The following is a 17,828-nucleotide window of genomic DNA, read 5'->3' as shown; positions in this document are numbered from 1 at the left end:
AGTTGTATGTCAAATAGTTTAGAACAGCTTAGTAAAGCCCTCCCCCAAGTCAGGGACCATCTTTGTCTTGGGGACTATGCCCAGGTTCCTGTGCTTCAAGAACTGCATCTCCTGCCTCTGCTATTTTTCCATCAGCGACAATCATCCACGGTTCCCCTACCATCTGGGTGAGGCGCATAGTCTGAGAAGTGTCCTTCCCACCCAGAACCAGAGAGGTCCAAGGAGGGGCTTAGGCTGAAGAAGCACCTAATGGAAGAGGCTTTGAGGCCCTGCTTTAATCCAGGCCAGAGGGACCTCCCTGTAATTTGGCCTCAGCTGACCAGCAATGCCCGTCCAAGCATGAGCCATGGAGCAGAGCCGCTGGCATCAAAGCCCAACAACTCAGGACACTGGGCTCCCCATGCTAGTAAGAAACACACTCATGGGCGTAAGGGCAGATCCCTGCTGTTGACTGCCCACAAGGAACATGTTTGCTCCCCAAGCCATGCCCAGTCAGGCGAGACGTTGTGTACAGATCCCATGGAACCGGTGCCAAAGCCCCCTGGGCTGGAGGGTAAGGCAAAGAAGAAAAGGGATCCATCAGTTCCAACAGTGAGTGCAGTAACAGGTCAGAAAGACAGGCCAGTCCAATCCATGAGTGCAGGTCCGGATGTACGATCAGTACTGCCTCGGCAATTCAGAGAGTGACCAGCTCTGATGGATGAAGTGTGTCCTTCTGGTTCCTTAGTGGGAACTCCGCAGACTCTGGGCCATACTGAGAATTTTATGACACCAGAGGATCTTTCTCCCCGACCCACAATCTCCACTTCTGTTGGGCCCTGCAGTTTTCAGGGAAGTTCTTAGCCTGGAGGCCGAACTGTTGCTGCTGTCAGAGGAGAGACCCCATCCCGATCCATCAGACAGGAGCATCTCAGTACCAACAGTGCCACCATTTCCAGTGGAACCATCTTCAGACTCAGAGGAGTCAGATGCAAAAGCTCCACCGATATCTACGGGAAGGCGCAGGAGCCCAGACAGACAGTTGCAGCACCCCAGTCCTCTTGACTGTAACACCGCCCTGCCCAGGGACACCTGGTCATTTCCCGTGGGGATCACCACAACCAATAGATCCCTCCTTCTGGCCGTACTGGGGCCCCTGGGATCCTTATAGCAGTCGCCCGTAACTTTCGCAAGGGTCCTACCATTCTTCCCCATCTCATCAGCCAGTTCCATCAGTGTATGAGGAGGAAGAAGCAGTGTCAGTAGCGCCACATCTTACCAGAGCCTTCTCATTACCAGATAACATGGTCATCCAGATGCCACCCTCTCTTCAAGATCTATTCCAAAGGGTGGCCGATAACTTGCAAATCCCACTGGAGAAGGCCCAGGACCCCCAACACCATCTCCTGGACTTACAGACTTACAGCCACAGGGACTATCCCTTCCAATAAATGAGGCCATCGTGGGACCAGCTAGAATGGTTTGGCCCACTACAGCATCATGTGGCCCCACCCCGCAGTGAGCCAAGAGGGATTGTTTTGTATTGTCTTGTGAGATGGTGGGGATCCCTGGACACCCCCCACCCCAGGTCCCTGTTGTTTACCTTCTTTTCTCCCCCAGTTGGCAGCACTTGGGGGAGTTCTCTGAGACAACTGCACATGTGCAGAGGGTTGACTCCTTCCTCTTCCCTTTTCCTTGCAAAAGAGGAGGATCTGTCTCTCAGACAGCCCCTGGATATTCAGCTGTAAGGCGTTAATCTGCTAGAGTCTATTGCTTCTCTTGCTCCTTCACAGGCTTTACCTTCTACCACTCTTCCAGGGGCATACTGCTATCCTGTCAGTCAGAGCAGTTTTGGGAGTGGTGCGTCTCATGGCTGTTCTCTTTTTGGCTAGAACCAGTAGTCTTTGGGTGGAGCAGCCTTATTCCGGATCACTGCCCCTTCCTATGGTAAATTCCCCCTTTTAAGCTCCTCCTCCTCCAGGCTGAATAAGTTTTGAAGGTGCATCTTGTTACCATGGAACAGGCCCATAAGAGCTCGTTAGTTTCCTTCATATCAGAATGAGGATGTGTCCCTTCACATACCCCACCCTTCAAGATTGAAAGGCCATTCGGGATTGGGTGTTCTCCATCCCTGATCTCCCGTGAAAAGAAATTGGGAGTTGTGTGGTGCTTTCCCACCCAGTGTTGTACTCGGAAACTATAGTGTTATAGTGCAAGCTACTATCTCATCATAGGAGGGTTCATATCCCCCATTGTCTGAATCCAGCATAGAGGCATGTAATCAGTGATCAGAGAAAAGGGGCTACACAAGTAATACCTGAGGGTATCTACTACCCATTGGAAAATTAATACCTCCTTGTCAATAATTGAGTATGACTTTTCCTTAGGGAATAACTTCCTACTTAGGTACTGTATAGGACCAGATGTTTTTCTCCTTCAGCGTCTTATGAGAGGATGGCACCAAGACTGACATTTGAGGCAGCTGTGTGTAGTATGAATTCCTGAGAAAAATTGGGGCTGAAGAGTACAGGTGCCCGGCATAGTCATATTTTCAGTTTGCTGAATGCTTCCATGCATTTCCTATCCCAATGGATCTTCTTAGGATTGTTGTCTTTTATGAGGTCCATAAGTGGGGCCACAACTGAGGTGAATCTGGGGATAAACCTCCAGTAATATCCTGCAAGGCCAAGAAAACGTCTGACTTGCCTCTTCGTGAGGGCTTGCACCTTATCAACCACTGGCTTCACAAGGCTACCTCCTACACAGTACCCCACACGGGTTACTGCACTCACAGCCAAATTACATTTCACCAGGTTGGCCGTAAGGTCTGTTTCCTTTAGGAGTTTTAACACTGCCCTTATATACTCTAGGTGGTCTTTCCAGGTGAACTGTAGATGACAATGTCATCAAAGTAAGCTGCTGTATATTGATGGTGGGGGTTGTAGATCTTATTCGTAAGCCGTTGGAAGGTAGCAGCAGCCCTGCAGAAGCCGAAAGGCATGATCTGAAGTTGGAAGTGCTGGTCTCAGCCGTTCTAGTAACTTATCCAGTCTTGGTATTGGGTAGGTGTCGAATTGCATTGACCTTCCTGAAGTTGATGCAAAACCAAACCATACCTCTCTTTTGATGAGGCCAATCTGTTCAATGAAACGACAGATGAATCTCTACAGGACTCGAGATCCACCCTGAGATCCCTGTGAATTTCCACTCTGGCCCCCAGAAGTAAACATCCATAACAGCCCTCAAGCCACAGCTTTCTTCCTCCTGTCCCTCATATTATCAATGTCCACCTGAATCTCCTCACAAGTGACCCAGATCTCAGAGAACCCGTTTCCAGGCTCCAACCCCTACCACAGGGGTAGCCAATTATTTTTTGTCAAGGTCCAACTTTCTTGGTCAAGGCATAGTCAAGGTTTAGACTCCAGAGAAAATAATAACAAAAAAATAACAATAATGATAATAATAATTATAATAAGTAAATAAAAAGATTTTGAGGTCTATTCAAAGGAAGTGAGCGGTCCAGGGCACTGGATTCTGGTGTACTGATTCCTTGATGAGTATCGTGTGCCAGGTGTATGAGTTTTGATTATAATTCTTCTCACACAAGGAGCCAAGGAGCCTTCATTCCTTCATCCCTCCTCCTCCTCCTCTCCTGCCCAGCGGAGAGGGAGGCGCAGCCCGGCTCCCAGGAGATGCCCGGCGGCCGGCTCTCTCCTCGCTCCCATTGGCCTACTGGGGTCGCCGAAGGTGCTGCGGCGGCGGCTGGGTGCGCTAGACGCCGGGAGCGCACTTGGAGGGGGCGCCAGGCGGGGCCGCTTGGAGCAGCGGCATAAGCGCGGCTGGCTGGCGAGGGAGTTTTGCAGCCCGGCGGCAGCGACCGTGACTGCGCCCTGCCCAGCGATGAGCAGCCCGAAAGTCCCGGCCCAGCCCGAAGCGGCTGCGGTGCCCCGGAGCTAGGGCTGCCTTGCCCCCGGGCCAACGGCTCGGAGCTCAGCAGCAGCCGGCCGTGGAGAAGATGCGCCCCCGGCTGGCACGGCCCCTGGGCGCAGCGCGCTGAGCCAGGCGCAGCCGGCTGCTGCCCGGAGTGGCCTGGTGCCGGCGGGCCGGGGTCCCCCGGTCCTTCTGTGCTGAGCCGGCAGGCAGGCGGCTGCGAGGAGACAGGGACAATGTACGCGGGGCGCAAGAGGAGGAAGCCCGTGCAGAGGACGTAAGTAGGGAGCCGGAGGGGGAGGCTCGAACCTGCGTCCCTGGCTTGGCCCCCTGGCAGGGAGCACAGGGCCGGCGGGGAGGTGGGTGTCTGGAGCTGTGGTGCACGTTCGGGGTGGGGGCGAGGTGGCATTGCTCCCCAGGCGGCACTCTGCTCCTTTAGCTCCCAACATTTGACAGAGCAAGTGTTGGGTTGGGGGGAGAATGAGTCCAACCCGCCTGCCAAAGGACTCTGCCCCCCCCCAGTGCCTGCCCCGGAGCTGCCGGCGCTGTGCCTCCTGCGGACTTTCCCCCCGTTGCAGCATTCACAAGCCTTCTCTCTCTTTTTTTCTTTTTTCTTGAAATCCCTCGTTCATTTCATCGCTCCCTAGCTCCGCTGCTACGGATTTCTGCTGGGCAGCGGTTGAAACTAGGTTTCTATGTGTATTTACCAGCGGCGGATGTTCCTCGCCAAGGAGGAAAAGCCGGAGTTTGAGTCTGATGAGGCGCTGTGATGCAATGCCAGCACGGTGAAATTGCCGTGGTAAAATGGTGCCAATGAACTCCCTCCCCAACCTTAAAAAAGTCCTTTTCATGAGAACCTATGCAGGATATTTGTTGAAAACATAGGCACAATCTATGATCTGCGTATATTTGCATATTGTATGGTCTGCGTACATATGGCTATTGCACCAAATGCCACATCTTCCCTACAAGATAGGCTAGAACTATCACCCACAGTTGGTCTGGGAAGTTTTATGTAAAGATTTCAAAGACTTCACATGGGGCATGTTATGATAAAGAGCTCTGTTTAAATTATCAGTAGCCTCCATTTGAAAAAGATACTAGTGAACAATAGTTGTCCTTTCAAGGACTGACCTATTTTTAGTTGATAACCTTCCCAAAGATTAATGATGGAAAGGGTAGCTTTTTAAGTTGTCCCCTTGATCAGTTCAAATCCTGTGAACATGCCCTAAAAGAAGTTACCATGGCAGATATTTGGAATCAAAAGAGGTGCCTTAGTTATTTTATTGACTTAAAAATAAAACAAATGTTCTTTTTGTAACTGAAGTGTGTGGATTTCAGATTATCCCTTGCCTTTTCTTGAGGTAAGACTCCGAATTATTTTATAATTGATAAAATAATGTGGTACATCTTCAGAAGGCTACAATGAACTTCAGGTTTGTGCTTTCTACCCACATGTGTACCATCCAAAACAATTTTCGTTTGCTTTTCCATGGTTAGGGAATAGGTACAAGAGACACAATTTACTAAAATGTCAGTGCACTTAAAATAAAGGACTAGTTATCATGTAGTATGAGCTAATTATTAATTTAACCAGCACAAATGGTTTGTCTGTTGATTTGCAGCCATTCATTGGGATGAATGGCCAATTTTAACACTCAGTTAAAAAGTTTAGTTAAAGTTAAAGTTTTAAAGAAATCTTTAAAATATATTAAAACTATGAAGCCTTTTTGACCAGTATAAACTCTGAATGGCTGGAACTCTGTGACCAAGGATGGCCCAGTCACATTCTCACACTTGCTCCCTTGCAGCCAGGAAAGCAGGCTGAAATATGGAAGGGAAGAGGTTGAAAGTCGTAAAGCTTCTAAAGTAGATTCAGAAGGCAAGCAAGAAGGGCGCCCGACCTCATGCATTGAGCAAGTGTCCTCTTGAACCTGGATTCATTTGTTTAAAATGAAATAGATAAATATCCTTGGAAAAAGTCCATGGCCCTTTGCATGGGTAAATGAAAGGCAAGTAACCAACAGAGGCCATTGTTAGGGTTGGCCTGTTTGGTAGACTGATGGCGGGAACAACTGAAATCAGAGGTGATGTGTCGGGGGGGCAGGGGGTGACATGCAGGATCACGTGCCCCCCCTTGTTGCTTTGCTTGTACTGAGCATGCTTACACAGACTGAGCATGCTCAGTAACATCTTCTGAAGCCCCTGCCCTCGCTCTGCCCTTCCCCCCCCCACTATTGGCAGGTCTTTGACTGGGGTCATGAAGAACAGCTGCAGTTCATTCTTGTTTTGAGGAAAAGGGTTTAATTGTAAGCACTTGGGGGCAGGGGCCATATGTTATTCATCTGAGGATCAGGGTGCACGATGCTAGAAGCATATTAATAGCAGGAATGAATAAGGGGTTGAAGTAAGAGCTCCCATTCTGTTAAGAAATCAAGACTGGAGGTCGGCAGTCTGGCAGCCCTCACAGGGATGCCAATTGTCATAGTCCCCTCTCACACCCTTGCTGTGTGCTGGAGAGTGCTGTGAACTCTGCAGGTGTGTTTGTGATGTGTCTGCCTTTGCTCCTCCCCCTGGCAGAGTGAAGCTGCCACCCCCAGAAGGTGTGAAGTTGAACCCCTCCAAGCGCCATAGGGATCGGCTGAACTCGGAGCTGGAGCAGCTGGCTAGCTTGTTGCCTTTCCCCGAAGAGGTCATCTCTACCCTGGATAAACTCTCCATCCTGCGCCTCAGCATCAGCTACCTCAGGGCCAAGAACTTCTTCAACAGTAAGAGCAAACTGCGGGAGGGTGGGAGACTGGAGTGGGCCCTTTCCCATTAAATACACCATTTTCCCTTCAGCACTGCAACAGAACCAGAAAAGTGCGCACTGCAGGGAAATCTCTCCCTGTGTGTTAACATGCTGGCAGAGGAAGATCATTTCATTGCATAAGGGAATGGTTATTGTGAAAATCTGATTCCTGCATGTTGCCAGCACCTTTCACTCACCCCCACACCTACAGACATTAAAATGGACTTTCACCACCAACACAGTGTAAAGTGGATCTGCCACTTCACACTTATATTAAGGGAAGCCACCAGGAAGATAAAAAGCCCTCTGAAACTTCATGCTTATCTGGTGCTGCTTTTTCCTGCATTGGAAAGCAGAAGTCCCAGAAGACCGAGCAGGTCTCTTCCATCAGATCTCTTATATCTGTTTTGTATTTAGGCTTTTATTTGAAATATGGCACCTGGAATCTTGTCTAAAATCGGTTAGCTCCAGGATCAGATGTGTTTTAGCTTGATTGAATTTTGGCGAGAGAAGCACTCCCTATTTCTGAGAACAGCATGGTAATTCCTTTGCAGTACAATGACATCTCCTGCCGCAATAGTCTTCAAACTGGGCTTGTCCTCTTCTTGCTTTTCAGTACTAATTTTTATCTCTTGAGCCGAAGAGCTCGGAGGAGCAGAATCTGTTCCCATTCAGAATACATATACTGGAACAAGAGGAATCAAATCTATTATGAAGCCTAGATAGCAGACTAATAATACCAGATCTCAGTGCTCAGGATGCATCTAATTGAGCAGTGTTATCATAGCTGTGTTGGCCACAGGATATAAGAGAGTCAAGATGGGGGAAGTAAATATCTTATTGACCAGCTTCTGTTGGTGAAAGGGACATGTTTTCAAGCTTCGCAGAGTGCTTTTGCAGACCTGAAGAAGAGCTCTGTGGAGCTCAAAAGCTTGTCCCTTCCACCAACAGAAGTTGGTCCAATAAAATATATTCCCTCCCCGACCTTTCTCTAGTTTAGTAGTCAGTTCATTGCCTGTTAAAGTCAGAGTTCCTGATCAAAATGAGTGTAGTTTTTGATGCATTTGTTTACTTAGGGTGTGTCTACACTGCAGCATAAGACCATGTTTAAGGCCTGGGCTCAAGCATAACTCCCCTTGCGTCTACTCTGCAATTGTGCTAACCCAAGGCTTGGGCCTAGAATCCCAGTTAAGCTGGAACCCAGCATCTGAGCCCTATTGCTTTGTCATGTAGATGCAGCCCCACTTGACTCAGGTCCCAGAAGTCAGTTGGAAGTATCCCACAATTCTATGGGACAGCTTCCTTAGTCCTCTCTATCCCAACAACCTGCGATCCACTCTATTGAAAATGGAAGCCACCCTCCTTTGCTAAGAGCAGCAGCTCAGGGCAGCATTAACCTATTCTCTTCTGATCGCTGATCTGCAAGCACACTGTCAGAGAGCCTCCTGAATTTGCAATGGAGAGCAAACCCATCAAGCCTTTTGCAAAGCGAGCTGCTTCCTGATAACGTGCAGGACAGGCGGTAAAGTTTCCCCACAGTGCACCATCGTCCTAGGGCTAGAGCAGTTATATTTTGAGAGGCACTAGGGACTCCGCAATATGGTTACTTGGTTCTGTGCATTATAGTGTGGGTGCCAGAGTGCTAGGTTTGAACATGGGTTAGAAAAGTCTTAGCATAGGGTTAAAATACAATGTAGACACTCAAGACCAGGGTTTCCTAACTTGAGTCCCACTAAACCTGGGGTTACATGCAGTGTAGACATATCTTTACACACACATTTGATACTACCGATAGCCAGGGGTGAAAGTAATTTAAAGGACTTACTGGTACTCCGGAGCCCTGAGCATGGAGTGTGGCCTCAACCGGAAGAGGCAGGCCGAACCCTTTAAATCAAGATTTAAAGGCCCCAGGGCTCCAGCTGCAACTGGGAGCCCGGGGACCTTTAAATCACTCCAGAGCTACCAGCTGCAGAGGCAGCTGGGAGCCCCAGGGCGATTTACCACAGCGGAGCTCAGGCCCTTTAAATGACTGCTGGAGCCCTGCCGCCAATATCCCAGGGCCCCGGCAGCAGAGCTCAGATGGTGTTATAAAGGGCCCTGGCTCTGGCCACTGTGGGGAGCCCTGAGCCCTTTAAAGCTCCAGCCTGGGGAAGCCGGTCCGGCACGGTGTACTGGCTCTTGCCAGTACGCCGTACCGGACCAGCTTACTCTTCACCTCTGCCGATAGCACTTAAACAGTTTTAGATTAAAGGTTTCAGGTTTTTTCCCTGTTATATTCTTTAAGTGACCAAGTTAATCCTGGATACTGAACATAATTTAGCTGTCTCTGCATGGATTGTTTTAAATTAGCACTATGTTTTTGTAGCTTTTAAACTAAACTGCTTCAAGATAAGTTTCACGACCAACAAAAGTGTAACCTTCGTCATTCTTGTTTAAAATATCCTCAGTTGCTTTCATTTTATTTGGCACTTTTGACCCATGCCGTTAAAATACACATAATAACTGATTCTTAGTGGCATAGAACATAGGTGTTATATTAATGGAGACAAATAGAAATGCATACAGCATATGTGTTTTATCTTTTCTCCACAGTATATTTTTGAGATACTGTTTTATATTAAGATTTTTTCATTGTTACTCCAATCTGAAAAAAATGAAGTGTGTGAGCTGTTCATTTGCCATGTTTTGACAGAAGCATTTTAATACCAAAGCACGTGATTGTTTGGAATTGCAGGGCTCTTTAAAAATTGCATGGTTTTGTTTGAGGGTTTGCGACGGGGTGGATGTCCCCATCCAATGCGGGGTGAGTTCACCCTGACCCTCCAGCTGTCCTTTACCTTGAGGTAGTAAGACCAAAGGACTGAAATTGATGGGGTAACCCTGGTTTGCAGGGCAGCCCAGCCTAGCAGCCAGGTGTAGGTGTATTTGGGACCAGTTTGGTTTAGGGGCTGGGACCAACTCCCTTCAGACTAGGGTCTGACTACATCCGGAGTCAATCAGAGCCACAATGGGTGTCCCATTTACACGCACGGGGACCCCGAGCTTCCCTGGGGCCTTCTTCTGGGTCCGTGGCCTGACTACCCATCCCTATCTGCAGTTACAATCTATATAGGGGCAATCCCTTCAGAAAATGCCTCTTTTGTCCACATTCATAACAATGGTCTCAGGTCCACTTTCACCATGCCAGTCCACACCCGGAGGTCTTCATCCTGCCGGGGCAGGACTCAAGTAGCTATCAGCCTCCATGTCAGGTCTGAGTGATTGGTGGGAGTTCTAGATCGGCGTCGTTATCCTCTGGGCTTGTTCCAGCCAGTTTATCTCGTACCACTTACACTTCAGGCTTTCAGTATCGTGGTTCCCCACTTCTGCTGCCAAGTAATCTTCCATCAGCCCTACAGCATCCATATGCGTCACAGGTCAGTGTCGTCGCACCCATTCCTTGCCTCTGCAGGGATTTGGGTGAAGTGCAACAGGACTACGGCTTCTGCTACCTGGGCCCCAGATCACTTGTCAGGCGTAACCTCTGAGGTGTTGGCCCACTGCTTTTGGTCTGGCCCCAGAAGGGTAACACTCTTGATGGAAACAGTGTCGGTATGTTTCATGTCTGATGCCAGTTTGGTTGGGATTGCTGCCTTCACTTTATCATCATCTAGTGCGTTCAAGTGATCAAGATTGCGATAAGCTGACGGAGCAGGCCCAGTGTGTGTGGCCCAGTGCTCTGGGGGCCAATATGTGGTGGTAGGCACCCACTCAAAGTCACTAGGAACACTTCAGGGTCATCCCCAGGTCCCATCTTGGTAAGCTACAGCAGGAGTCCAGATGGCATGGAGCCAGGGTTGGATTCTGCTAGTCTGGTGGTCGGAGTGCCCCCTGGCTGCAGTAAAGCCACCATCTGCTGCACAAGACTCTCCTGCTGGGCTTGATGATGGGGGACTAGTCCCCGCATCATTTGTGGTTGTTGATTGGCAATTTGTTGCAACAGCTGTACCTGTTGCTATTTGTGTGCTTGTTGTTGTTGTCTCTCCAAGAGCCATTTCAATACTTTCTTTGACTCCATCTCGAGGCCTAATATTCCCCAAGTGGTGAGGTACAAGTATCCATGGCGGAAATGGTGTCTTCCCTCTTCCTGGGCTTCTCAACACAGGCCTCTCAGCAGGCCCTCATCACTGCCTGCATTCTCCACCACGTGCAATGGGGTGGGTGTCCCCATCCAGTGCAGGAAGAGTTCCTTCCCATCCCTCCAGCTGTCCTTTACCTTGAGATGGTAAGACCTAAGGACTAAAATCAATAAGGTAACCCTGGTTTGCAGGGCAGTGAGGCTTAGTGGCCAGGGTCAATATAGTTCCCATGATTCACAGGGAAGTAGAGCCTAGTGTCTGGAGTCAATACAGTTACCTGGCTTCTCAGGGCAGTGGGGCCTAATGGCCAGAGCCAATAGGGGGAGGGATAGCTCAGTGGTTTGAGCATTGGCCTGCTAAACCCAGGGTTGTGAGTTCAATCCTGGAGGGGGCCATTTAGGGATCTGGGGCAAAAACTGGGGATTGGTCCTGATTTTGAGCAGGGGGTTGGACTAGATGACCTCCTGAGGTCCTTCCAACCTTGATATTCTATGATTCTATGAATAGAGTTACCCATGTATACAGTGCAGTGGGGCCTAATGGCCGGAGCCAGTAGAGTTACCCTGGTACGCAGGGCAACCCAGCCTAGCAGCCAGAGTCAAGGGGGTTTACAGGGCAGTAAGGCTTACTGGCGAGAGTTGGTAGGTTGCCATCTGGGGGAGCTAGGGTAGGGGGACCTGGGCTGACCCTGTGGCAGAGTGTCCCACCACTGAGTCATTGGGGCTCCCACCCAAAACACACCAATTTATAGCCACAGGACTATAGCTAGTCCCCCCGGGCCACTTCCTACCATATCTTTTGGAGCTACAGTTGAGGCATCATCAAGGTCTCCAGGTTTTTCAGCGTGTGCATTTCCCGGTGACTCTGATCCCTTTCGGACGTCTGCATGCACTTGGGCGTTGGTCAGGGTCTCCATGGCTCTGGCTTCCACGATCCGCGGTTCCTGCTGCTCCTGGGCTGGAGCCAGCAAGAAGTGTCCTTCCTCCCCAGTGGTCAGCCCAGACTGAGCTGGGCTGCTCCCTTTTATACTAGTGCTGCATCTGGAGCATGCCTAGTAGTGACATGGGAACATGGCTTCATCAGCCCACAGTGAGGAGTTAACCCTTCCCCATCCAGTGTGGGGTGAGTTCATCCTGTCACAGGGTTCCAGAATATTGAAGTTTAGGTTTATGGGCGAGAGGCTATGTCTGTGGCAGACACCTTTGTGAACAGGTAAAGTGTTATCTAGCACAGATTAGATTTGATAGTTTCAAAGTGACTTATTTTTTTCACTATCATCAGATGAAAGGGAAGTACTCTTACCTGTTCTGCTTACAAAGAGTACTCGTTTGATATTGTTACAATCTAATTAAAGATATTTTAAAATATGTTAAAGAATTCATCTATCATGCCATTGTAATATAACATTCTTAGTTAATATATTCCATTCTTGTCCCTCAAACTCTGACTGCCAGATCCTGGGACTGGATAACAGGGGATGGATCACTTTATAATTGCCCTGTTTTGTTTTTTTCCCTCTGAAGCATGTAACAATGGCCACTGTCAGAAGACAGAGTACTGGGCTAGATGGACCATCGGTCTGACCCAATATGGCTGTTTTTATATTTAGACTTTGCTTAGACTTCTTCTATACAAACAGCATCAGTTTGAAAATGATACTCGTTTGACTTACTATAGAAACATTTGCAAGAATTTTTATTTGAATTCCATTTAGGTTTTCTCTGTTAAAAAGCTGCTTTAAACATGATACAGTGCTTATAAGAATGGGAAGCCTGGTGAAATGGAAAGCTGATGTTATTAGAAAGCAGTTATTTTACTCTGCAGTGCCAAATCAGTTGACACTGAGTTGATAACTATTTCTAATTTATTTTTAACTTCGACTTTTCACTATTAAATAGTTCCTATATGTGAGCCCTTACTGTACTAAACATATCAAATGCAACATTTTTAGCAGCAGCATTGTAGATGAAATTCAGATCTTCAGAGGTTTTCCACCTCTATTTTAATCCTCTGACTCTCTGAAACAATGGCAACAGATTTAGAGAAATATAACTTGGTTTGGGTTGTGTTTGTTTGTAAAGGTTTTCATATTGCAGAAAAATGGCTTGTTTTGACAGTGAGCTGATGATGTCTGCTGAAAATCAATGGTGCGGTGTGGACATTGCATTCTCTTGAAGCATTAATAATTTAAAAATCTCAGCTTAAAGAATTTATAAAATGGAGGCATGGGAACCACTCTTTAAACCTTTAGCCTTAAAATGGCTGGTCTTGTCACAAAGAATCAAAACCTAAGTTACAATGCTTAGAGACTCCTTGTCTAAGAATTTCAAATGAAATTCTGCCAAGATACTGCGGAAATTGAATTTGGAAGGAGAAGACATCAGTCCATGTTATGGGGATAGTGTGCACTTCATGGGTTATAGACACCCAGAAACTTGCATAACTATCTGTTCATTTTACATTTCTGGATCCCAGTTTTTACGTTCTTGGTGCATTTGGGCATATTGGCCTCTCTATGTTTGCATCAAAGGAAACCGTAAAATGCCTTGTTTAAGGTTCCTAATATATTTTTGTGTCCCCCCTGTACTGGAATTTAATTTGTTTTTTAGCTACCAGCATTCAAAATGCTAAGCATAAAATAGTGTACTCTTCTTTGAAGAGCACCTGGGATTTTAGAACTAAACCTCCCTCCATAAAGACAACAGCTTAGTTTGAGGAAGCATCCTTGGTTATGTCAGGTTTCAGAGTAGCAGCTGTGTTAGTCTGTATTCGCAAAAAGAAAAGGAGTACTTGTGGCACCTTAGAGACTAACAAATTTATTTGAGCATAAGCTTTCGTGAGCTACAGCTCACTTCATTGGATGCATTTTTTTATCCTTGGTTATGTGACTGGCTCAGTCAGATTAAATCAGCATTAAGGAAACTTATAGATGATAGTGCTACCACAAACCTAGAGATGTGTTTCTTAATTAGTCCTGCAGCCTTTAAAATGTTTTGTATTAAATAGTTAGCTTTGGGCATTGCTGCAGCAAGTACTTCTGAGCAACTTAAAGAACCCATATTTAAAGAGTTTTCCAGCATTATTCATTATCTTTGGTCAGATTCAGCTCAACTGCAGTGTGGTTTGTTGGTGAAGATTCTTGTACTCTGGATTTATGCCATCTTCCTAAAGATCATACTGAGAGTGCCTTCTGCAGAGAAACATTTCTAGTTTCCATATTTTTATTTTCACAAGCATTAAGCTTCTCTTAGCTTACCTCAATGCATGTCTAAAGTGTACACTGACCCATACAAACCAGTATTGCCTACTTTTATTATTAGTCTAGATTATGTACACTAGAAATACTGACAGGTTTCAGAATAGCAGCCGTGTTAGTCTGTATTCGCAAAAAGAAAAGGAGTACTTGTGGCACCTTAGAAACTAACAAATTTATTTAAGCATAAGCTTTCGTAGATGAAGTGAGCTGTAGCTCACGAAAGCTTATGCTCAAATGAATTTGTTAGTCTCTAAGGTGCCACAAGTACTAGAAATACTGATTCTTACAAATAATGTTATTTATATTAAAAGAGATAATGTGACATTACGCTCCATACCCTTGTGTTTTTCTTGTGCTCTTGGATTTGGGTCCGTTCAATGTCTGATCTTGGCTGAAGACTGTGGATGCTAGTTTTTGACTTTGGATCTAACCGTATTCCCATTGAAATCAATAGTGTGTAGCAAAACTCCTTCCGTACATTTAAGGAGGTTCTATACAGCAAGGGTAGTGGTTAGTAGTAGCATAAGCTGCTCTGCTTCAGGATGTGGTCGTCTCTGCCTACGTGAGCTTTGGATCAGACTGGCTCCCATTGATGGCACCCGATAAGGGTCCCTGCTCAGAGGAAGGAGTGATGGCCAACCGTGGATCCAGTGGATGCGGGCCAAGTTCCCCAAACGGCAGTGAATGTGGACAAGCTATGATGGTGGATGTGTGGACCACAGAGAGAGGAGAACAGATAAATCTTTGAAAAGGCTATCCAGGCCCTACAGAACCAATGGCATCTGTCAGAAGAATTCCTGGGGAAGGAGATGGTGTGTGCGGTCACCCCAAAAACAAGATACCTTCTGCACCTCCCCAGTCCCAAGGAAGAAAAGTGAAATGAAGCACCATGACAACAGCACCAGGGTTAGCACCCCTGCTACTGCCAACTCCTGGAGGATGGGCACGTTCTGCATGAGCAGGACAGGTGTGACCTAAACCCCTCTCAGGGAAAACACATCCCTGATAACCCCAACTTCCTGGAAGTCCAAACCAGACCTTAGTCATGTTCTGTCTCGCCACTATGGAATGTGTTTATACTGAACAGCACTGGCTGCAAGACAGCTCTTGTCAAAGAACTCACTTGCTATGAGATGGTAATCGCTGGCGTTGAGGAGGCTTGCCTGCCACAAAGTGATCAAGTTGCTATGGAAGGAGCAACCTTCCTCAACTTCGGTGGTCCATACCATACTTGAGGTGTGGCACTTGTCATTAGACAGCCTCTAGAACAGACTTTAACCATATGGAACCCCATTTCTCCATGCTTATTTTGTGCTTGGCTTCAATGCCATCTTGTCATTGTGGCCTTGTTACCAACAGAAGGTGTATCAGCTGCAGAAAAAGACACCATAACTATCTCTACATTGCAGTACTGGGCTGTTGGGTATATTGGCCACCAGCTAGCAGCAAAAATCCATTCTATTCTGCCACATTACACATTGCTAGTGCTTGGAGATTTCAATTCTGCAATCAAACTGGGTATGAAACTGGGATGGGTTTCCAAACGCCAGCACCACTCGGCTTCTGACCTTGTGTGCCACTGAGGGCTTGTCTGTTATGGGCGCCTGGTTTTAGGTGCCACAATAACCATTGCTGGACCTGGATCTCAACTAGTGGACATGCCATGGAAGAAACTGATCACATCCTTGTCAGAAATTGCTCCATAGTGAAATCTCACCGGGTCTTTGGCAGCAGAGAAGCACCAGCATACACAGACCTTGGACTAGTTGTTGTTCATCTTTCACTCTCTTTTCCAACTCTGCGCAAGCCTGAAGTTCACCAACAGTACAATATCCAACATTTATCTGAGGATCGTGTTGAAGCCGTGAAATACGCACAGGTCTTTGAGGATCACATACATAATCTCGGTACCCTCTCTGACTACTTGGAGATCACCTGGATTGGTATACGTAACGCTATCACGCACTGCCACCGAGACAGTCAGTTTCAGATGGTCACGTAGTAGGGTTGCTATGTTTCTAATGGCTGGTAACATGGGGAGGCCCCGCCCCCGCTCCACCTCTTCCCTTGAGGCCCCGCCCCCTTCTCTAGGTCTTCCCCTAGATAAAAAAAAAACAGACATCCCAGCTTGTCAAATGGCAACCAGACACACAAACTGACACCTGGACTGTCCAGGTGAAAATCGGATGGGTGTAGGCCTCCCACCCCCACAACATCCAGAGCAATAGGGACAGCATCCATGTACATTTCCCCTCCAAAGTTTTGCTCTCCAGTTGCAAAACTCTGGCTGTGAAATGAGTGGATGAACCGGGATTAGATCTGGAGCAGTCTCTTTAGAAAAGTACTGAAGTGTGTGTGGGGGAAGGGAGCGTGGAGGCCTGGGGGAGGTCAGCTGCCTTCTGGGCACCCCGTCATGGCTAGAGTGCCTCTGCAGTGATTTTCTCCCTCAAAGGGCTTCTTAAACAAATGCCACCCAGGCTTTTCTTGTCCATCCCCAATCCCTTCTCAGGGGCCGAGTTTATTCATGAAAATAAAATTCCAAGTCCCAAACACAGTCCATTGGTTTTACCCTCTTGCTGGGTCACTCCCAGGCGTTTCCTGCCTGCAGTCTCAGTAGGGAAACCCCACCTCCCAGGGCTTTCTACTGGAGCTTGCTTATTCCCAGCAGTCTCTAATTCACCCTGCTCCCTGGCCTTCCTGCCCAGGGTCTTTCCTGCTTTGGCCGGCCACCCCCAGGCCCTGCCTGGCTGGAGCCTCAGGTTTTGGCTTCTAACCCACGAGCATCAGGGTCTTGCCTGTAGGACATTTCTCTTTCCCTGTAGCTTCCTGGGCTTTTCCCTTCACTACAGCCACCTGCTGCCCTTCATAGAGAATTACCAGATCCAACCCTGGCATGCCTCTTTTGTACTTGGGGTTGACTAGCCCCAGAGCCTCCAGTCCTTAAGGGATGAGTCAGTCTGTTACAAGTATGATGCTGCACGTACAATTTGAGTCTAATAAAAATTCATACACCATGTAATTCACATTCTGTGCATATATAGAAATGCAAACTCAGGGTGAGCACTGGGTTTTTCCTCCTAGATCATACGTCAGCTGATAACTATGCATCGTGGCTTGTTATAGATAGCAGCCGCTTCCATTGGTTAACAAATTCAACTTTATTTCCATACAACAGAAATAGATATTTCCTTTTTCCTTTAAAAAATAAACCCATTCAGCATTATAGGGGGCTTTCATTTTCAACAGGGCCTCACTGGTTTCAAGAGCTCTGGGGCTTGCTGCTTGCAATTTGTGGGAAGCCATTGACTATTACCGCCAGCCATAAAAGAGTATTTAAAAACAAAAAACTAAAATTTATTTTAGCTTTTGTTTGGCAAGGGCTTAGCCTTTCTGTAAGGCTGTTCCCAATAAGCTAGACAAGAGTTATGGAGAGCCAGATTCCAAGATGATGCATGCATCTCCACTTCCCATGAAAAAGCCACTAGTAAAGGAAATAAAAGACAGTGCTTATTTTAATTGTCTTTTAATTGCAAAACAGGGAGCAATAGCCTAATGCTGCAAATAGGAAGGGGGGGAAACAGGTTAGAAATCAGAACAACTTTTAGCTGGTGGAGGGTGATAAAAGATTCCAAAGCTCCGTAAGAGACTTAAGGATGGAATGGAAAGGGTAAGCATGGGGGAAGTGGGCAGAAGAGTCTGTGTCCACTGGAGCACATGCCTCTACAGAGCCTGGAATGGAACGCAAAATCCCTGA

General features: G+C 47.3%; 1 protein-coding gene and 1 long non-coding RNA gene across 4 annotated transcripts in view; one reads left to right on the top strand and one right to left on the bottom strand.

Moving 5' to 3' along the window:
• The first annotated feature begins 3,741 nt into the window (after positions 1–3,741).
• The window catches only part of LOC119863613 (aryl hydrocarbon receptor-like), a 165,171-nt gene continuing 151,084 nt past the window's right edge, over positions 3,742–17,828 (top strand). For 2 of the 3 annotated variants that reach the window (XM_038422304.2, XM_043505752.1), the window contains exons 1-2: positions 3,742–4,186; positions 6,490–6,677. In XM_038422304.2, the coding sequence (XP_038278232.1) occupies positions 4,146–4,186; positions 6,490–6,677 (229 nt within the window). In that variant the 5' untranslated portion in view covers positions 3,742–4,145. The remainder of the gene's footprint in view (positions 4,187–6,489; positions 6,678–17,828) is intronic. The other variant, XM_043505753.1, reaches the window with a different exon arrangement.
• On the bottom strand, positions 8,433–11,818 carry LOC119863614. The gene is made up of 2 exons (XR_005295664.1): positions 11,609–11,818; positions 8,433–10,978 (listed from the first exon to the last, which is right to left on the bottom strand). It is a non-coding gene; the product is annotated as an uncharacterized LOC119863614 (long non-coding RNA).

The sequence above is a fragment of the Dermochelys coriacea genome, chromosome 11 (genome assembly GCF_009764565.3).
Source record: "Dermochelys coriacea isolate rDerCor1 chromosome 11, rDerCor1.pri.v4, whole genome shotgun sequence".
NCBI classification, from domain to species: Eukaryota; Metazoa; Chordata; order Testudines; family Dermochelyidae; genus Dermochelys; species Dermochelys coriacea.
Note: the sequence above shows the minus strand (reverse complement) of the source record. Positions and strands in the feature narration are given on the sequence as shown.